Source organism: Pinus tabuliformis, chromosome 2_2, assembly GCF_031772625.1.
Source record: "Pinus tabuliformis cultivar Carrire ecotype Pingquan chromosome 2_2, CPIR1, whole genome shotgun sequence".
NCBI lineage: Eukaryota > Viridiplantae > Streptophyta > Pinopsida > Pinales > Pinaceae > Pinus > Pinus tabuliformis.
In genome coordinates, this window is record NC_142300.1 from 810737477 (window position 1) to 810759246 (window position 21770).

A 21770-nucleotide genomic window follows, 5' to 3' on the forward strand; every position below is an offset into this window, starting at 1 on the left:
TGTCCACAAAGAATGTATGAAGACCCTAAAATGTATGATGGAAAAAGGAAAGCCTTGGTAATATATGTGTCTTGGAGATGGATTTATACATATGCAGGATGTTAATGCTGTAAGAGGCTGATGTCATTATGAATGGCCATCATAAAGAGGTAACTTTGATTTATTGTTCATTTTGATTCTTGAAAGCATCTGGTTGGGTTGTTGCAAGGCTACTGAAAGAGGGTTGTAGAAAGTCACCTAAAATTTGTACTCATGAGATTGGATGGAAGATCCTAAAAGAAACATGACTTGCCAGAGGTAGCTGTAAAGCCATATGTGGACTAGAAGATCACTTTTCAATGAAGGGAAGGATGGCATGGCTATTGGTTCAACCCTATGGTTCGTTGAAGGAAAGTGATGAAGAAAGATGGCTGAATCCCTACAAAGAAGTTATGATGAAGAAGGATCCATAATGAAGAAAATGAAGTCAATGATTGAATGACATGATGCAGAAAGAGGAGCCCTACAAGCAACTGATAATACCATGATCTCCACAAAAGAGCAAATAGCTATTGTTGGAAACAAGTCCCTAGTTGAAAGGGAGCTTGGGAATACTCATTTTATAGGAATGTGTAGATCCTCCCTAGTTGAGGGGGAGAGATAGACACATCATTCTCGTCTTCATGTTATGAAGAAAGAATGGAGGATCAGGTAAGCATCTAAGATTGATTTTGATACTCTTTGAGGATGTGGTAGGGAACTGTTAATTTTAGTTAACATGTTTTCTGCTTAGGTTAATTACTTCAATGTTCCATGTTAGCCCAATTTAAATTTCCATTGCAATCACACAAACCATTATTACATTGATAGTAACTGAAGAAAGAACATAAACCATAAACGCAGAAGACAAGCCAAGACAAGAGAACACAAAAATTGGCTCAAGCCAGGGAAAAACCCCAAGATGGGGAAACCCTTGATCAATCTTCCTTATTATTAATATCAAATGTTTAGCAGAGAGACTACAATCAAAGTCAAAATTGACTTGCCAATATGATAATCAATACCAATGTCCAAATGCAATGGACATAGTCCAGTCAAATCTGCACTTCTTCCTTCTGCCTTAACCAATGTTCAACGACAGTCAAAGCAACTATAAAACATTCTTCAAAAGGAGCTCAATCTTGTATCAATAAATGTGGCCTTCTTTGCTGATGACAAGGAACCCAAAAAAGTTCCATTCCTTGCTGTGGCTCTCCTAGCATCCAAGGCCAATGGATCTCTTAAGGAAGAATTAGAATTGTTGACATGAGATGTTGAGGTGTACTAAGCGGTGGACTTGGAATAATGGAAATCCTTTGACAATGGGACCTTGTACTAATAAGTGGAGGTGTCTTTATGGTCATCTATTTGAGCAAACATTGCATCATAGATCTACCATTGTATGTGTTTTTTTCCTATAATATTTATTGGGCACTCAACACCCCAGTTGCTAAGATAATTTGGAAAAAGGAGGTGATCAATGTCATAGGTTTGAGATGATCAATCTCATAAGACCAAACATCTATGGGTTGGATAGCAAAAGAAAGTAGCAAGTAAACCTCGACAATCTTTATATAGACAAAGAAATTTGCGCCGATTGTCATGTAAGACAATTCATTGAAAGTGAAGTGTTTCGCCATGTTTATATATGGAGGGCCTCAACCACATACATAAAAAGTCCAAATCATACTTTAATCAAGGGGAAATTTAATAAAAATTCCATGTATTCCTATCAAGTTAAGAAGATCAACTTATGGATTTGTACGAACAAGCTTTACCACAGGATTAGTCTTCTTGATATCATTGACATGTGGATTGCAAATATAGCATGAGGAAACATATTTTACTTTACAATGTCAATAAACGCTTTAGACATCCTCATCCTACAAGATATCCTCTGCAACTTATTATTACTTTCTTTTCTACCCTTGCCTTTCCTAAATCATAATTATGATTTCACGGATGAACCACAATTTGATTCTAGTTGGCATGCCCTTCAAACTGTAGGAAAATAGGATCCACAAAAGGTGGAGAGAGAAAATAAAAGAAATATCTTAGTATTAATATTGCAACATTATATTTTTCATGCACAATGAATCACAATGGATGATGTTGAATCATTGAAACTTTGTGGCATAAACATTAATGATTCTCAATGATAAAGTAATTGAGTGTTGTCACTCCAATAGTCTCTCTTAACTTGAAATAACACATTTTATTTTTACCTATATTTTACAACCACCTCAATACAAAATTTTAAAGTTCTACATTTGAGAATTTTGCTAAAAATGTTGATGTGAACATCACATACAAGTCAGATCCCACCCAATGGGCCATTTAGGAAAGGGGTGGTGGTGCTTGTTGGTTTTTTAGAAGAGCCACTTGAGTATATGACCTTGTCTTCAACAATATTTACCACTTCTCCAGAACCTGATATTGGTCATCCATTAGGTTTCCATCACTCTCATATTGAAGGTGAAGGTAGAAGTCACCAAGACAATTGCCCATAGTTGAGCACCTCCTTGCCTAGAGACTTATATAATAGGAAACCAATCAATGATATACCTCTTTTTACTTTGGTTCATTGGGGTGAACATGTTGTTACCTTCTAGGGTTAATTCTTTTTGAAGTTATATGACATTATCGAAATATCTAAATGCAATTTCTTTTGACAAAGTATAATGTTTAATACATGTAATTAAACATATACTTTTCATTTTCAAAGACTGCTCTTGTTAGAATTTCTATTTCCAAGCACTGCTCTTGTTAGAATTTTCATTTTCAAACATTGCTGTTTTTAGTATTCTCATTTCTAAACACTGCTCTTGTTTTTTCCTTACATTGGTCGACTTTTATGGGTTATCCATATATAAAAAACAAATTCTAGAAAAGGAGTGCCTCTAGGGCAATTGTCATGCCTTTCACAATAGACTTTTGGCGTGCAACTACCCTATTTTGCATAGTTATTGCCCAAACTTACCTTGCCCTCTTTTAATTGATGATTTTGGGACCAAAATTTTCTCGTCTTTTTTTCATCTCCACATATTTAATCACTTCCCTCCATTTTGTTTGTTGTCCAACTTGACATTCTGCTGGTAGTTTCTTCTAGTTGGGATAATTTGTCTTTGATGGGAGTCTCCATGTTTCTAATGGTCATCACAAGTATTTTTCTCCTACAAATTATTTTCTCCTACTATCTAGATAGGATTGTGTGCAATTATTTTGTGGAATGGCATTATCAGTTGTCCCCCACATATGCATAAATGATAAGATAAGATCAATGTATTAATGTCCAACTAATTACCATAAAAATAAGTCAATGGGAACGTGTTACGTACACTGATCTCAGTACAAAGCGCACCAAAATGGGAGCAGATGCATTGGATGCACTCATTCAAGATCCCTTGGGGACGACTCATGGTCAGCGATCATTGGTTCCAGATAGAGACAGATTAGCATATACCATGATTTGATAGAATCCGCCAAGTGTGCCACCTTCAGGAGTTGGAAACAAAGAGGCACCCCATTTTTAGGTGTCCCCCATACTATGAGATCAGAGGACACTATCATTGCCTGTATATGGATTTGGGGGGCTCCCTCTCTCCTTTCTTTTGCTACTAGGACCATAGATTCTTAGCCCTTTTCATCAGATGGATCTTCAACCACAAACCTCAACTCTTGCATGCCATGCCCTACCTTGGGATGACTATGATGAGTTTTAGAGGTTAGTAGACCACTAAATGGTGAGACCTCGGGTTTCTCCTCACCTTCCTCCTTTGGGAGACCAATCGATATTATCAAGATCGCCTGGGAGGTGGCAAACCATACATCAGGCCATACGTTCTCAAAGCGTTTGAAATCAGCTCTAGATGGATCTAGAGTAGAGTGCCTCTTGTTGGTTCGACTACCTTCCGATTCGAAGTTTCCTTCTTTTGACCTCGATGCTAGGAGTCTCACTCACCCGTACATACTGCCCCAGATCATAAGGTTGGTCTACTTGATGGTTCCAAAGGACTTCGACAATGAGCTAGTATCCAATTCGCCTCCCTTGCCCTCAACCATCAAACTTAGGAGACCTTGACACCATTAGCATCATTGACCGATCTCTCTCTCTCTCTCTCTCTCTCTCTCTCTCTCGTCATGTTCTTGAGTTGTCCACCTTTCTAGTCTCGGACAAACTCATTTAGTACTTTGTAGCACCATGCCTTTGTCACAGTTTTCTATAGATGTTTTGATGTCATACTTATGCAGCGTTCTTTCTTAGATTATTTTTGGCATTTTCTAGGAGTTTCACTTGCACTCCCACATTTCTAGGAGTCACACTTGCACTCCCACTTGCATTCCCACAACTGTTGTAATCTCCTTCATCCTCTTTCTGGAATCTACACAATTTATAGCTTCTACTGCACATGTTTTCTACATATGTGTTCATGGGCTATACAAGTTTGAGTTATATAACCTTCTCATGGTATGATTTTCTTGGGCAGAAAAGTGCAAATTGAAAATAGATTCTTGACATTAGCATTTTGAAATTACGTTAAGATATTGGCATCTTTTGTTGTCTCTCTGAAGATGCCTCATCTCTTGCATAGTAGGCTAACCTAAGTGAAGCATGTTTTGCTATCATATGATAGACACTATATTCTACCTTATGTAGGAATTTTCCATCTCAGTGTGAGAACCTATCAAGATTTCTTGGTATTAGAACCTTCACAGGTTTGAGTATTTAGTATCTAATAAGTTTGCATATTAATTGTTAAACTTCTCAGATATGCAAATGCTTGATTATCAATTGGTCTTCCAAATAAGAAAACACCCTTAGGACTTAAAATTAAAGTGATACACATTAATTAAGAAGAAAATGTTAAATGAGTCGTTCAACCTTATTTTGATATTCATACCTTCAATTTTATTCGTTTACTTAAAACATAATTCCAAGCTTATGTTGTATAACATAGTACCATTTGATGAGTCATAAATACAAGGTTGGTTAAGCTTGCTTTTAAATGGCTATGCTGGGGACATAGTAGTGTGATAAGGCTTCTTAAGAGGGGTTTACCCTACATTCTTACAAGCTATTTTATCTTTAACATGACATTTCTACACTCCCAGGTTTCTTTTAAACATGTTTTAACTCTATTAATTTGGCTTTGATGTTGTTGGATTTTTTTTATAGGAAATAATTAAGGTAGTTGTTAAAGGTCTATGTGCCAGGAAATTCTTTCTTGTAATATGCTTGTGGTTCTGCAAAGGACAAGATTTTTGCAGATGGAAGTTGGCTATAATGATGCTTAGGAACCTGTAAAGCATTTTTTGTTAGTGCTCAAATGACGTTTCTTTTTTGCCATTATATTTTATGGGCATGCCAATGTCATGTAAATTTTTTTGAGTTGCTGAAATAGTTATGCAATGTCAGGGTATTTTGTTGTTATTTTCCAGTTGGAATGATTCACTTGTTAAAGTATGAGTAGAATGTTAAAATTTCTAACCTGAAATTCTACTGCAGCAAATGATTTATTTCACCTACTTATTCTTCACAATAAGTTATTTATGAAATCTCTTCAACAAACATTAACATAAATACTACTGCAATTATCACATAATTACACAGAGAAAATTATAGTGATATACATGCACAAGAACCAATCACATCAACGCAGTTGTTTTTGGACAATTGTCCCCTGAAAAACCCAATGCGGCAAAACGAGTGCAGTAGATGAGGGTTTTATTAGTCGTCAACAACAATTGCTTTACAAGGAATGATTTTACAGAGAAACTAAGAGAAAACACCTGAGACTTTCCCTTGGAAACTTTTTGACACCCTGGAGACCCTGCTCCCACTTCTGCATCACTTTTGTGTCACTCTGCATGCTTTTGTGTCCGTCTGTGTGCTTTTACGTCTGTCTGCGTGAGGGCTGCGTCTCCCTTGGACTGCGTCTCCCTCTGTGCTGTCTCTCAATGCCCCTACGTCACCTCCTCAGTCACTCACCGCTGCTGATGCCCTCCTCTTCCTGCACCGTGCAACTCTCCCTCTGAAATCAATCTCCTCTTTGAGAATCGATTTTCCTTGGGATACTGAGTATCTGCTGGTGTATTTCCAAATGATCCTCAAGTCTTCTCTTATACTTTTCCTGTTGATGAATCAACGACCGACTTGATCCTCGTCTCTTAGAAGCTTCTCACCCTTATCTTTATTAATACCCATTAATATTTTTATTTTCCTAACTTTAGACTTAGGAACCCATTAAAAATATTAATTATTTTAATAACTCCTCATCTAGGTGGAATTTCTCCAAACAATTTTTGGGTCTTGGAGATCTCATGTGCCTTAGCCTCTCCACCAAATTTCAAGGCTAGAGCACATCCGATGCTACCCAAAATCAACACTCACTCCTAGCGAGGAATGTGCCCTAGCAATGCTTCACTATAAAAGCATCACACTGATCCTTCACATTGGTCCTCTGTGCTAATGCTTGGCCTGTTGCCCCATATCCATTGCACTGTTGCTTCCTGTACTACTGCCCATGACACTTCCACTGCCACTGCTACATCTGTGCTGCAACTCCCTCTCAACATGTTGCATCATGCTTCCCATAGCATTTCCACTGCTAACGGTTGCACTACAACTCCCGATACTTATCCATTTCTGCTACTGAAATGGATTCTTCACCATCCCCATCTTCTCCTTGAAATAAACAAACTTTGTTCTTCCTAGAGCCTTGGTGAGGATGTCTGCCACTTGTTCTCCTATAGGAGTGTACCTCAACTGTACTGCCCCTCGTTGGACATAGTCTCTGCCAAAGTGACACTTGATATCAATGTGCTTCGATTGATCATGAAATACTGGATTCTTAGAGAGCTTGATGCAACTCTGATTATCACACAAAATCTTGGTCGCTTCCATCCTTCTCCTGAATAGATTCACAAGCAATTTCCTAAGCCATATGGCTTCGCATGAAGCTGTGCTAGCTGCCATATATTCTGCTTCAACTGAACTCAGAGCCACGGATTTCTGTTTTCTACTACACCAGGAGGTCATTCCCGATCCAATGTTGAAACAATACCTAGTTGTACTTTTCCGATTTACTAAACTTCCAGCCCAATCAGAGTGACACTTGATATCAATGTGCTTCGACCAATCATGAAATATTGGATTCTGAGAGAGCTTGATGCAACTCTGATTATCACACAAAATCCTGTTCGCTGTCATCCTTCTCCTGAATTGATTCAAAAGCAATTTCCTAAGCCATATGGCTTCTCACGAAGCTGTGCTAGTTGCCATATATTCTGCTTCAGCTGAGCTCGGAGCCACAAATTTCTATTTTCTACTACACCGGGAGGTCATTCCTGATCCAATGTTGAAACAATACCCAATTGTACTTTTCCAATCTACTAAACTTCCAGCCCAATCTACGTTAGTGAACCCACTCAGCCTGATGTCCTTGCCTTGAGTGTCCAATAGTCCATGCTTGACTGTTCCTTGTATATACCTTAGAACATGTTTGGCTGCTGCCCAGTGCGCCCTCTTAGGTTCCACCATGAACTGACTAATGGTGTTGAAAGCGTAACAAATGTCTGGCCTGGTATTGACCAGATACATTAGGGACCCTATAAGCTGCTTGTACAAGGTGGGATCACCAGCTTTATCTTCTGATGCACCCATCTTCTTCTAGTTGGTGATCATTGGAGTAGCCATAGGTCTACAATCCTGTATCCTGAATTTCTTCAAGATCTCTGTAGCATATCTCCCTTGCCTAAGGAAGATCTCAAGCTTCTGCTACCAAACTTCCAACCCCAGGAAATAATGTATCAGTCCCAAATCCTTCATGTAGAATTTTGTGGCTAGGTTCTTCTTGCAGTCTTTGATGAGCTTGAATGATCCTGTCAGGAAAATATCATCCACATATAACACCAGGATTAGAGGCTTATTCTCTACGACAAGATAGTAGAGATTAGGATCTGCGTCACTCTTGACGAACCCCATCTTCTGCAAGTAGCCATCAATTCGACCGTACCATGCTCTAGGTGCTTGTTTAAGCCCATACAAGGCTTTCTTTAACTTGCATACATGAGATTTCTTCTCATGTGTCTCAAAACCCTCTGGCTGTTCAATGTATACTTTTTCTTCTATCACCCGTTCAAGAACACCGTCTTGACATCCATCTGGTGAATCTCCCACCCCATCTCTGCTGCAAGGGATATCATGGTTCAATAGAAGTATACCTAGCTACTGGGGTGAAGGTTTCTTCGTAGTCTATCCTTTCCTTTTGAGCATACCCCTTAGCCACAAACATGGCTTTGTATTTCTCCACACTGACCTGTCCCGAGGCCTAGGTTCCACTTCCCAGACATCATTGACCATTATAGAACCGTATTCCTCCACCATTGGTCCATCGCATCTACCCATACTTGATGCTGAACGACCTCCTGAAAACTAGAGGGTTCCCCAACTTGAGCTACTATGGCCTAGTATCTGTCTGGTTGTCTTCGCTCCCTTTTATCATTCCTGGGTGCACCAATGAAGTCCTCTGCATCCCGTAGAATCTGTCGGAGTTCCTGGCTCGATCTTCCACTGGTAGTGGGTACATCTATCAACACTTCCCCTTCCTGAGATTCCTCTTCCTGAGATTCCTCCTGTTCTGAAGCTTTTCCTTTAGAAGAATTGCTGGTACTAGTTTATGCTGGTTGAAGTGGTTGGACGAACAGATCGTCTTTTGACTCCTCCTCAAAAGGCATTTCTCGGGATTTCCTGAAAGCTCTGTCCTCCATGAACTTTACATCTCGCTGAACTACTACCTTTCTACTCCCTGGAAGATAGACTCTATATGCCTTAGCATTCTCACTATATCCCACAAGATATCCTTTCTTAATAGTTTGATCTAATTTCTTTCTCTTTTCTTCAGGCATACGACAATACTTCAAACTCCCAAATATCCTGAAATGACTGACTTCAGGTGTCTTCTCGATGAAGACCCTCCCCGAAGTGATTTTGCTCAATGCCCTATGTGGAGTCCTGTTCTGGACATAAACTACCGTGTTGCATGCTTTTGCCCATAGGAATTTGGGCATATCCTGATCACACAACATTTCCCTAGCTGCTTGCACAATAGTCTTGTTTTTCCTTTCTGCTACTCCATTCTGCTCTGGATTGTAGGGAGTTGTCCACTCTCTTCTGATGCCTTCCCTAGAACAAAAATCAGTGAAGTCCTTGTCAACGTACTCTCCACCATTGTCTGAGCGCCACATTTTTATCTTCTTTTCTGTCAGATTCTCTACTAGAGCCTTGAACTCTTTGAATCGAATGAAAACCTCATCCTTGGTTTTCAGAAAGTAGATCCAAGTCTTCCTGGAATGGTCATCGATGAAGGTGACGAAGTATTCAACACCACTAAGAGATTTTGTGGACATAGGTCCATAGATGTCTAAGTGTATCAATCCTAGAACACTCTGAGCTCTATTGTTACTTCTGGAAAACGCTGCTTTGGCATACTTGCCTAGAGCGCACCCTCTGCATACATCATGTTGTTCGGTACTTAATTTTGGAATTCCTGATACTGTTTCCTGAGAATTCTCAGAGCTCCATGGTGTAAGTGTCCCATCCTCCTGTGCCATAGTTCATTCAAATCTTTATCTCCATTGCTGCCTATCAGTGCCATTGGAGACTCTAGTTGTAATCTATACAACCTGTTACTTCTGATTCCAATCTGGGCCTTCTTTTTCCAACTCGGGTGTTTGACATATACTTTCTCCTTAATGAAGAAAATGTCACAACCCTTGTTTTGAAGTTGAGATACGGAGAGTAAGTTCATCCCCAATCCTGGCACATGCAGCACATTGTTGCTTGAAGCCACTCCCCTGCTTCGGTTTGAAAGACTATAGTACCTCTTCCTACGGGGGTACACTTTGCCTTATTTCCCATGGTGATCTGAAAATTCATCCTTTCTTCTTGATAATTTGAAAAACATTCTCGAATTCCTGTCATATGCCAGGAAGCTCCACTATCTATATACCAAACCTCAGAGGAGGTAAAGCTTGCTAGGCAAGCGACTTCTTCTTCCAGTCTGGAAGCTAACATAGAATAATTGTGATCCATGTCCCTCGTGCTTTCTTCTGGAAATCTGCGTGAGTCCCTTTGAGTTGATGCCTTTGCATCATGCTCCTGACCCATAGCCGATTCTTCTCTCTTGTTGCCGGATCTCTGCTCTGATACCATGTGAAAATTTCTAACCTGAAATTCTACTGCAGCAATTGATTTATTTCACCTACTTATACTTCTTAATAAGTTATTTACGGAATCCCTTCAACAAACATTAAAATAAATTCTACTACAGTTATCACATGATTACACTGAGAAAATAACAACGATATACATGCACAAGAACCAATCACATCGACACAATTGTTTTTGGACAATTGTCCCCAGAAAAACCCAATGCAGGAAAACCAATGCAACAGATGAGGGTTTTATTAATCTTCAGCAACAATCTCTTTACAAGGAATGATTTTACAAAGAAATGTAGAGAAAACACCTGAGACTTTCCCTTGGAAACTTTCTGACAGACTGGAGACCCTTCTCCCACTTCTGCATCACTTCTGTGTCACTCTGCGTGGTTCTGCGTCAACCTGCGTGAGGGCTGCGTCTCCCTCTGCGCTGTCTCTCAATGCCCTCGCGTCACCTCCTCCTCAGTCACTGACTGCGGCTAATGCCCTCTTCTTCCTCCACTCTGCAACTCTCCCTCTGAAATTGATCTCCTTCTCTTTGAGAATCGATTTTCTTTGGGATACTGAGTATTTGCCGGTGTATTTCCAAATGATTCTAAAGTCTTCTCTTATACTTTCCTGTTGATGAATCAACGGCTGAGATTAAGTCTCTAATCAACGGCAAAGATTAAAACAGACTTGATCCTCATCTCTTAGAAGCTTCTCACCCTTATCTTTATTAATACCCATTAATATTTTTATTTTCCTAAGTTTAGACTTAGGAACCTATTAAAAATATTAATTATTTTAATAACTCCTCATCCGGGTGGAATTTCTCCAAACGATTTCTGGGTCTTGGAGGTCCACCAAATTTCAATGCTAGAGCACATCCAATGCTACCCAAAATCAACATAGAATTACAAACAAGTTCTCATGTATCATGGTGACTGGAATTTGCCTTTTATAGGGTTAGCGTCTGATTCTTTACTCGGACTCCTATACTGGCATCACTTTTGTTTGGCCTTGATATTTTCTATGTACAGTCTTCAGTTTATAATGCATCGGTGTTATCTTGTTTGGAAGCTGTCTGATACTCTAGAATTCAGATGTGGATATTCTTTGGTTTTTTGATGCAAGACTAGGTTTTATCTTCAGGTGTTTGTTTGTCAGCCCCAAGTTTTGGAAGCTGTCTGATACTCTAGAATTCACATGTGGATATTCTTTGGTTTTTTGATGTAAGACTAGGTTTTATCTTCAGGTGTTTGTTTGTCGGCCCCAAGATTGAATAACTTTTGTTTGAGACGTTTTTATAGTCAAATAGGTTAAAACACTTATAGAATTTCATATCAACTGATAGTAGCCTCGTTTGTTTTGGCTTGTACAGTGTACTTAACCCAGTTCTGACCATGCCAACATCAGAGTCAAGGAGACAGAGAGTTCTGGTTTCTGGATGCATTCTTTATGTTGAGGTCAGTTACTTTTATCTGATTTATGAATATCTTAAAATGTTTAACTAAAATGTAATGAGAAAGAAAAGGGGGGTATATACAAACTTGTATGGATCATTCCAAAATTTATATGTTGATGTTTTCTTACAGACTGAAATTGGGCACATTGATACTGCTTATGCATATTTATTATCTTCTCTTATATGTATGGTTTCCTATCATTGTTAGATAAATCATTTCTTGGAGTCTGTCCTTCCAGATGGTAAATTATTTACGTTACAGTGAAACATTTAGTAGTCTTGTCGCATCAGATTTTATCCCAGACAAAAATGCTTTTGCAACACTGTTTGTGCCCATGATGATATAGCATATGGCTGAGGTTGTAATTTATTGAATGGACATTTTTATGGGGTCATAATACAAAAGGAAGTATATTTCCTTTTTCCTTTCACACTGGCACTCTCATTTGTTTACACTGGATGTATTCTTGAGTACAGTCGACCTACTTTTATTGTCGTTTGTTGGATATCAATTTTTTTTTCTTGTCTCACCTATTGTAGTTAGGCTATTAGCAATACCTTGAACTGTTCAGTCATTTTATAATGAAGATAAGGGGTGCATTTTTCCTTCTACTTCATTATTCCTTCATTGACATATTGGAAAATTTCTTATATGTTTGCATTCAGGTATGGCATGCAGTAGCTGCAGACAGGAAGCCTCTCCGCAAGCACTATTTAGAGACAATATTACCTCCATTTATTGCTCTTCTCAGGCGTTGGAGGCCACTTCTATGTGGTATTCATGAACTTACTGATCCTAATGGGTTAAACCCTCTCGCTGTTGATGACCGTGCGCTGGCTGCAGATGCACTCCCTCTTGAGGTTTGTAAGTGCTTGCATTTAAATTCTGTCTCTCCTAAAGATGATAATCTTGTATTGTTGACCAATCAAAAGAAGGGAAAATAGGTCTTCAATAGTCCTTGATTTTCTTCTCTTGACATATCTGTAATCAAAATGACCTGTTTGGAAGATTCCAATAATTGAAAATTGTCCTCTTTCTTTTGTATTGTAAAAATAAGAGATGGAAGTTGATTGAAATAGTACCAGATATGTCATTTTGCAAGTAATATGCCTAATCTGCTAAATATAATTTTGAATACCTTGCACTCTAAAAGTCAGAAGTAACCTTATAAATGCATATCTAATATTAAATATAACTGTAAATTCATCGATTTCTAAGCATTTTACCCACCTGCAAATTAGTCTCTTGCTATTTTGGAGTATTTGTATGTTCTCCTCAAGAAAACTCCTTTCATCCAAATAATTCTATCTATGAACAACTAGGTTCAGTAAATCCACCTATAAATTCTAATTATGAACTTTAGCACATGCTACTTCAATGTCTGTCATGTTCTGTTATTTAATATTAGTTCAAGTGTATTTTGGCTATTGAATCTTCCCTTTGCTTTTGGATACAACCGGTTCTAGATCTTTTCAAGGAATGGGAGGTTAAAAATAAAAAGTTCTTCCTTAAGATTATGACATGCTTAGGACATAATTCACTATTTCTATTATAAGTAGAGGCATGATTTATTTTCCTTAAGTTGGAAGGATTCACTGGAGTTGCATACTTTCCATTGCATTTCAAATTTTTGAATCAGAGGCAATAAAACCAATTCTGGTATGGCTTAAACTGAAAAAACAGGAAATGAAATATAATTTATCCTTGGACTAAATCTGTTCATTCGCTTCTGATTTGAGTCTTGACTTGTCTGGTTCTGTCTTCTAGCTTGTTCTACAATTTATAGCCATTTTGAAGATTGTCCCAGTTCCTTTATATATGGGTTATGCACAGGTTTTCTTTCTATGCTTGTCATGAAAGAACCATAGACTTTGTTCAGACCTGAACTAGAAAGAGGTGAAAGGCATGACAGAGTTAAGAAGAAACAGCCTGGTAGAAGTAGTTCTACCTCAAGCAACTTCCCATTAAACACAAGGAGATGATTTTGGATAGGCAACTATGTAGTGATTACAGTAGAGAGGTTAAGAAGGAAAATTCATCTACGCTTGCAAATGAATCAGAGATGTTGATGTCAAACAGCATGCACACAAGAGATGGATAGTGTACTGGATAACATGGAGATTCTACATTTTCAATCAAGGAAACCAGTTCACAGCAGGGGATGTTTGACCTCAGCTTTCTCTATGATGTCATCAACCTACCTGCATAAAAACTTAGGAACATAGCAATAACTTTGGACTCGTTATATGGTTGCAAATGTAGGACATTTATGCACTGTGCTAACAAATGGTCTAGGTTTGTGGAGTTAGGTTATTATAATTTTAGGTTTATATATATATATATATATATACATATTTTTTTTATATATATCATTTTTTTAATTTTGGCTTTTTAAAAACATTTTTGAAAAATTGGAGGAGGAAATCATGGGGGTTGCTAATTTTCCATGCTTTTCCCCAGAAGAACATTCACTAATTTCCATGGGTTCAGGTTGAGTCTGATTATTTTTTTGAGTTTCATTTCCAATTAAATTTTAGGCTTAGTTTTCGCTTGTTACTGGTTGCAGGATGGACTTGGCAAAGTTCGTCAGGTCTTTGCTGAGTTTCAAAACACTGGTTTTTATGCAATAACTATTTGTCTATTTTAAGCAAGCGCTGCAAGACAGTCTGACTAGTTTTTCAAATTTTTGCAAGTTCTTTAGGTATGAGGTTTTGCTTGATGAGATTTCCCTATCTTTGGCAGATTTTTTCCCGAGTTTTCTGATTCCCATAGTTGACAACCCCTGCTGAGTTTTTCCTGAGTCTGAATTTTGTAATACTGGTTTTAAGTGGAGAAATTCACCTGTTAACTGCTTTTATGTGATGCTTATGCAAAATTACTTTTCCCTGTAGAAGTATGTCTAAATTCAATAAATAGATTGATTTCTATAGCCAGCTACTGTGCATAAATATGTTTTTTCTTTTAATATATCCTGCTCATGTATTATGATTAATTACATGGTACCAGGATTTGGGAACAACTGTACAATGTTGAACGATCTCATATTTCCTGCCCTCCATATATTGCCTAGAATTGAGCTTAACGAGGCATTATCTTCCCAGCTGCTTCAGAAAATTATTTCATGTTTCACTCTACCTTTTCCTACATTTCATGGTAGTGATGAAAATGTGTCCTTTGCAGGCTGCCCTTGCAATGATATCTCCAGGTTGGGCTTCTGCATTTGCTTCTCCTCCAGCTGCAATGGCATTAGCAATGGCAGCTGCTGGGGCAGGTGGTGGTGATGTTGCATCTTCCAAAAATACATCCTTGAGACGTGAGATGTCAGTTCTTGAAAGAAGAGCATCAAGGCTGCGTAGCTTTACAAGCTTTCAAAAGGCACCTGATTTATCAGGAAGTCCTCAGCCTGTACCAAAGGACAAGGCAGCTGCAAAGGCGGCAGCTTCAGCAGCTGCACGGGATCTTGAGCGAAGTGCCAAAATTGGTTCTGGCAGAGGTCTAAGTGCTGTTGCGATGGCAACATCAGCACAGAGGAGGAGTCTTGGTGATCGAGAAAGAGTGAAGAGATGGAATAATTTTGAGGCAATGGGAACTGCGTGGTTGGAATGCTCTCAATTAGCTGATCCTGCTATGGCTTCAGAAAAGGATTTTTCTATGATTGTGTTGAAATATATTCAAGCATTGGCTACGATGGTTGATAAAGCAAGAAACATGAGGCAAGAAGAGGTATATATATTGCTTTATGACTGAGGCATTAAGTTTTCTGGTATAATCTGAATTATAATTTATAATTTTGATTGCTTATCTCTTATTATTATATGCAGATTGACAGGCGTGCATTAGTTGCTGCTGCTGATGGATTTCGGGCAAAAGTGGGAGCACGTGCATGGCATAGACTTATCCGCTGCTTGATTGAACATGAAGCTCTCTTTGGGCCACTAGGATACCAGCTGGGTCATCGAGAACGAGTTAGTTTTGAATGATTATACAGTATATTGCCATGTCTTTGAGTGTAGTTAATAATAACTCATAGTTTATACAAACATTATTTAAATAAGGATTGTCTTAGCCTGTACAATGTTTCACAGGCTGTTCATTTCAAACATATGTATAATTTTTAATTGAATATGTACAATATATACACAGGTATACTGGAAGCTGGATTTTGTGGAAAACTCTCTTCGTATGCGAAGACTTCTTAAGAGGAACTACAATGGAACAACACATAAAGGAGCAGCTGCAAATTATGATGATTTTCAACCTATGGGTCAACATAACATCAAAGGGAGCAGGGATTCTGGCAATGAGGCTGAAAGTTCACTGGGAAATTCTCTTCCTGCAAATGCTTCTTTGTTATTGCCAGAGGAAAGTTTGCTTGAAGAAGGACATGAAGATGAAGGAACTAGAAGTGATTTTGAAATCACTGAAGATAAAAAGGATGATTTAGAGCATGGTTTTGTATCTTCAGAGGATATATCTGAACCATCAGATGAATCAACACTGGACTCAGTTAAATCTAGTAATATCAAGGAGATTGCCAACAATGCCATAGTATTGTCTGGATCTACAGTGATTGGGGCAGATGAGAGGATGCTTTTGGAAATTCCAGCAATGATGGTCCAACCATTGAGATTAATGAAGGGAAGATTTCAGGTGAGTGTGTTTCCATTGAAGTTCTCTGTAAGGAACCTCTTGATAAATTGCTTCCATGTGCACCTTGTTGATTCTCTGTTCTGTCTGCAATGCCTTCTAATTTGGCAGAGTATTTCTGTTATTATTTATTTCTTTGGTTGTTCAGCAAAATTTTTGTATGTAGTATTTAGGATTGTTTTTTCTGTATATGTGCTTGCTAATCTAACTAGTTTTCTGTTTCTGTGCTTAGAATTTTGGTTAAAACTTTGCAATTTTCAGCTAGTCTTCCTAGATTGTAATTCTTGTAAAATGGATCTTAATTTCATTGAAGGTATGACTTGAGACAATAAATGTTAGATTTTGTTATGTAGCTCTCATCTAACTTAGTAGACATCATATTCCTACATATGGCAGCAACTGGCATGCATTTTGGCCACACTACATTCTTATGCAGTGCCCGAGACATTGTTTCTTTGTTTTGGAGTTGATTTTTCTAGCAAAAGAAAAGTTTATATTTGAAAATCTGCTAGTATAAGAACCTTCACACTTGATACATGGAGCATATGCTGTCACTTTTAGTGGAGAAATGACAGCATTTGCATTGTAGAGATATCGCTATTCAGACGAACACATGCACACCAGGGATTATAACACATGCACACCAGGGATTATAACTCATCGGTTCTTATACAGATGTATTTCAGGAAGAGCTTGATGATATTGTCACTACTATTAGGTGTGCCTGAATGCCCCTCTACATGATAATAGGAAACCAGGAAACCTCTTTTGGAACATACATTTTATATTCAGGGCCATAATGGGGAGCATTCTTAGCTGCTGAAACATATCTGAAGATGGCATCGACTATACAAGGGGAAATTCTTTGTCTGTTATGTTATGTATATGCAGATAATGAGAGGCAGAAAAACCACTTGTGCTGCATATTGGTGCATTTGAGCAGGGTCATATACGAGAGTGAGGTGTGTTCAACCTTAACGTAGTTTAATTGTAAGGTTTCCTGGAGCCTGGAAGTGAGATGCAAATATTTTAAGTTGGGTTTTCTTTTGGCACTAAGTGTGATCTGTTGAGGCCATTTTTATTCATGAATTTCCAATTTGAATGCTATTAATGAATGTCCAATTTGAATGCCATTCATGAATTTCCAGTTAGCAAAACAATATAAAAAAGAGTTATGATTGAACAAGTCCTTTATTTATAGCATAATTTGTATTAAACTATGCGTAGCATTATTTTATTTATTTTTTCAATTTTAGTAGCTGAATTTCCGGTTAAAATAGTCAAAATGTTGGCTAAAACCACTGAAATGCCAGTTGAAATGGTCAATGCAGTTTCTAAAAAATCTGAAATGTTTCAGTGGTGTTTGAAAGGCATTTCTTAGAAGGAAATGCTTCTGAAATGTGGAAATGTGTTTCCAGCCCATGGGTGGAATTTCTTGTAACATAGCTTTTGAGGCTGTTCTTGGTTATTTGGGTATACCTCAGGTTGTTTTCATTTTTTTTATACTTTGGATATAACTCTCAGAACTCTTCCCACATATTTGAACTTATGGCCTTTAACTAACAAGCAAGAGCCTTTAACTAACAAGCAAGATTTCATTTGAACTGGACGGTTTTGCACAAACGGAGGTAAGGTTTTTGATGAGGATTGGCTTTGCATAACATACTTTTATTGTAAAAAGTTGTGACAAAATTTCTGAAAAGAAACTCAACGAAAGTCTATTAAGAAAAGAAGAGGAAAGTTTATGCTTAAAGAACCTTAACCAAAGGTTATTAGAACAAATCAAGTGTTTAAAAGATGAGAAGTTTGAAGACCAAAGTAAAGTTGATTCAGAAAATGAGGAACTCTTATGTCTCAAAAACCATAATCAAAGTCTACTCACTCAAGAAACTTAAGGATGATAAGAAATCATTGAAAAACAAATTAGAAGAACTTATCATGAAAGAAGTGTCGAAGTCTTTAGTCTAAGTGGAATAAAGAGGAACAGATACTGATCCAGTGAATATCACAACTCAAGAAGATGAGAGACCAATAGAAATTAAAACATATTCAGAAGTTGCAGTTCAAATGATGGAAATTCCAAGTGGTGATTCAGTGGCCAATTCAACTACAACAATACTTGAAGTAAGTCAAGATATTGCCACACACAAGATAAGGGAAATTACAACCAGAAGAACTCCTTATTGACATTCGAATCACAAAAGTAGACAACTAAGTCAGTTTACATATTTGAACCAATCAGAATGGAAGCAACAAATTTATGTTCCCAGGAATACTGAAGTTTGCAGAATCCAGTCCTATCATAAAAATTCATTACCAATTTCCAGTGATCAAAACATTCCACAAAAGATTAATCTAGGATAGATCCATTCCCAGCTCGACAATTTTATCTATCACTCGAAGGGTCCTATCGTCTTGTGTTAACGAGGATGACAATTCTGCAATGAGGAGACACTCAAAACATGAAAAGAGATTAAGCCCTTTCATCAGTAAGCTTTGAGGACAAAGCTTTTTGAAGAGGAAGGCAAGGTTATGAATAAAAGTATATATAAAATAATATAAATGATGTAAAACTATAATAATAATAAATAATGATTAATTAGTTAATGAAAAGGTATGTCCCTAAGGACATGACCGTTGGTGAAAAGGTACTTGCCTAGGGTATATAAGCAGGCCCTCACCTTCATTGTAATCATCTCATATCTCATCAATTTTTATATAATATTTAATATAAAATTATTATCCTATTATGGATGCTACGTCTTCCAAGTCTTTTCAAAGATTACTCTGTTGCGTATACAAACCTTGTTCGTTACAATTTCTCTTTGATGATAATTGCTTGTGAATACTTTTTACTTCTTTAGATTATGATCTTCTCTTTACTTAGATTATTATAGAGTTCTTCTTCATCAAATAGTTACCAAAGCAAACAAGATAGAGACAAGAGACACAGAATATAGGCGATCAACCAGGGCCAAAACCTCTCCAACTTGAGAGGAAAACCCAAAACGAATTCGTCTTCTTATAAAGACTTCAATTGACGAATATCAAGACCATGACGAAGACCCTTGACACAACCAGCTCTCCAAGACCAAGTCACAAACCTTCTTGATTCAACTTCTTCCTTGAGTCAACGATGGTCAAACTTCTTCCTTCTCCTTCTAGCTTAGCTATCCTTAAGATTTTGGTCCCTTAGAGTAGGCCTGCAATACTCAACCTTACCTCAGAAACCCTAGTTACAGTACTTGATTAATTTTGGTAACGTGATTTCCTTTGCTCTAGGTGGACGCGTCTTCTTTGGTAATTCGGCTTGATCCCCAACCTAACTTTTTCCTTGGCTTGACCTTCATGTGTGATTGCAATACCTCGACTCCTTCTGCAGTAGAAAACACCTATGCTTGGCACGTGTGGAGTGAATTATAACCCAAAACATATATGAAATAACCTTGGTTATGGTCCTCCTTCCTTCGCTTGGCTTTAGGCTTCTTTCCTTGTGAGCTTCGCACTTCTTTTTTGTCTTTTATGCTTGACCAAAATTCTATCTTCAAATGAAGGCCGAGCTGCCCTATGTATAATGGTTTGTGCATACAAAATAAGTAGACTCCTCTTTGTGACAAGGTCGACACGCCTTTCTAGATTTATTCTTAGGTCGACTTCAAGCAGAGCTTGTGACAAGGTCTTGGAGGGTTAACAAATTTTCTTTTACAATGAATTACATGTCCAAATGGGTCTTCAATTTTTGACATTGACTTTACTAGACTTTATGACTTGATGACCAAACCTAATAGCTCACAATGGGAGTTTCAACCAAAAATAAAATTCCTTGATCATGAAACCCATGATTCAAGCATTACAAAAATAATTTTATTTTTCTTCTTTACATAAATTACATAAAATCATGATTACATGTCATTATGAAGACTAAACCTAGTGACATTTTTCAACACTCCCTCTTAACTAGGGAGGTATTTGTAATCCATACAAGGTACTTGGACAATTTCAATTTGAAAAATTCTCATATGAAGAGTCGGATTGGTAGCCCATTTGTACAACATCATATCATCCAACATTGTCACATAGGAAGGCCTTGACTAACAACTCTATCTCTCCACAAGATTAGAGCACAATGCTGGCGAGACCAATGATTTATAAACACCCTCATCATTTTCTCTCTCGGAACATACCCTACTCGGGTTTTCAGAGTGTGTTCCACCAGGACTATTCTTATCTTGGATTCCCAATCCTCAAAGAATATCGGTCCCCTACAACTACAATTATCTTGGATGCCCTAACTCATCCTCAAAGAGTATCAGATGCTAGATGTTTACCTAATGCTCCATTTTGTCTTCCCAAGTGAAGACAAGAATGATGTGTCTATCTCTCCCTTTCAAATTATGGAGGACATACCCATTCCACTGAAGGAATGTACCCATTCCTATAAAAGGAATGTAGCCAAGCTCCCTCTTGACTATAGACTTGATTCCAACAACTCTTCAGGTGGAGATAATGGGATAGCCAACTGCTTGTAGAACTCCTTCCTTTGATGTCATGAGTTTCTTCTTTGTCATAGAGTCTACATCTTTCGAGACTTCTTCGTAGGGCATAGACCATCCATCACTTTCATCCATGAGTCTATCATGTCATCATTTCTTTCATTGGAAAGTGATCTATTAGTCCATATCTGGTCTTCCTTTATGCCATGCTGCCTTCTTCATGCCATGTTTCCTTAAGGATCCTTTATCCAACTTCATGGTCATCAGTGGTGGAAGACATCCACAACTCTTCCCTTGGCAGCCCTGCATAAGCACGTCCAGAGATTTATTCAAAAATAAGAAATCAAAATTACCTTTGTGATGGTCTTTCATCATGACATCTTCCAGTTTGCATTAGCATCCTGCATACACATTGACACATCTCCAAAAGATATATACTATCAAGTGTCTCTTTCCTTTTTAGACTTCATCAGAGTCTTTATATCTTTCATTGAGATTTCATAGTTAAATCTTTTAGTCCTTGGATGTTGGTTGCCTTCTTCACAGTTGCATATTTCATTATCTCTTCCCTTCTTTCTTCACACATTTTGTTCCCAAGAACTTCTAATCAGAGTTCCTTCAATTTTTGTCAACCACCTCATATTTCATATGAGGACATATTATGTTGATTTCACCTAGTCGATGTGTAACCCATGCTTTCTTGCATCCTTTCAAAGGAAGAGATCCTTCCTTTTGATCATGCTTTCTAGGTGGAGCATTCATGTTACCTGCAACCATATGCCATGACTGTATTTTATCAAATACAAGCATACATAATTCATTTTTCCTTTAGGTCATCTAGACTCCCTTCAACAACCTCCTTGATTGAAAGGCCTTCAATTCCTTAATCTGCTTCACTTCTTTTGACATCATACCACCATCCCATGAATTCCCACAAGTTGGA

The 21770-nt window shown here is 37.8% G+C and overlaps 1 protein-coding gene across 1 annotated transcript in view; it reads left to right on the forward strand.

The window, feature by feature from the left end:
• Positions 1–21770, forward strand: part of LOC149195430 (WD-40 repeat family protein / beige-like protein) — a 316178-nt gene that overhangs the window by 113660 nt on the left and 180748 nt on the right. Inside the window, exons 8-12 of the mRNA XM_089407918.1 lie at positions 11603–11687; positions 12353–12547; positions 14868–15410; positions 15509–15652; positions 15831–16337. Of these exons, the coding sequence (XP_089264044.1) occupies positions 11603–11687; positions 12353–12547; positions 14868–15410; positions 15509–15652; positions 15831–16337 (1474 nt within the window). The remainder of the gene's footprint in view (positions 1–11602; positions 11688–12352; positions 12548–14867; positions 15411–15508; positions 15653–15830; positions 16338–21770) is intronic.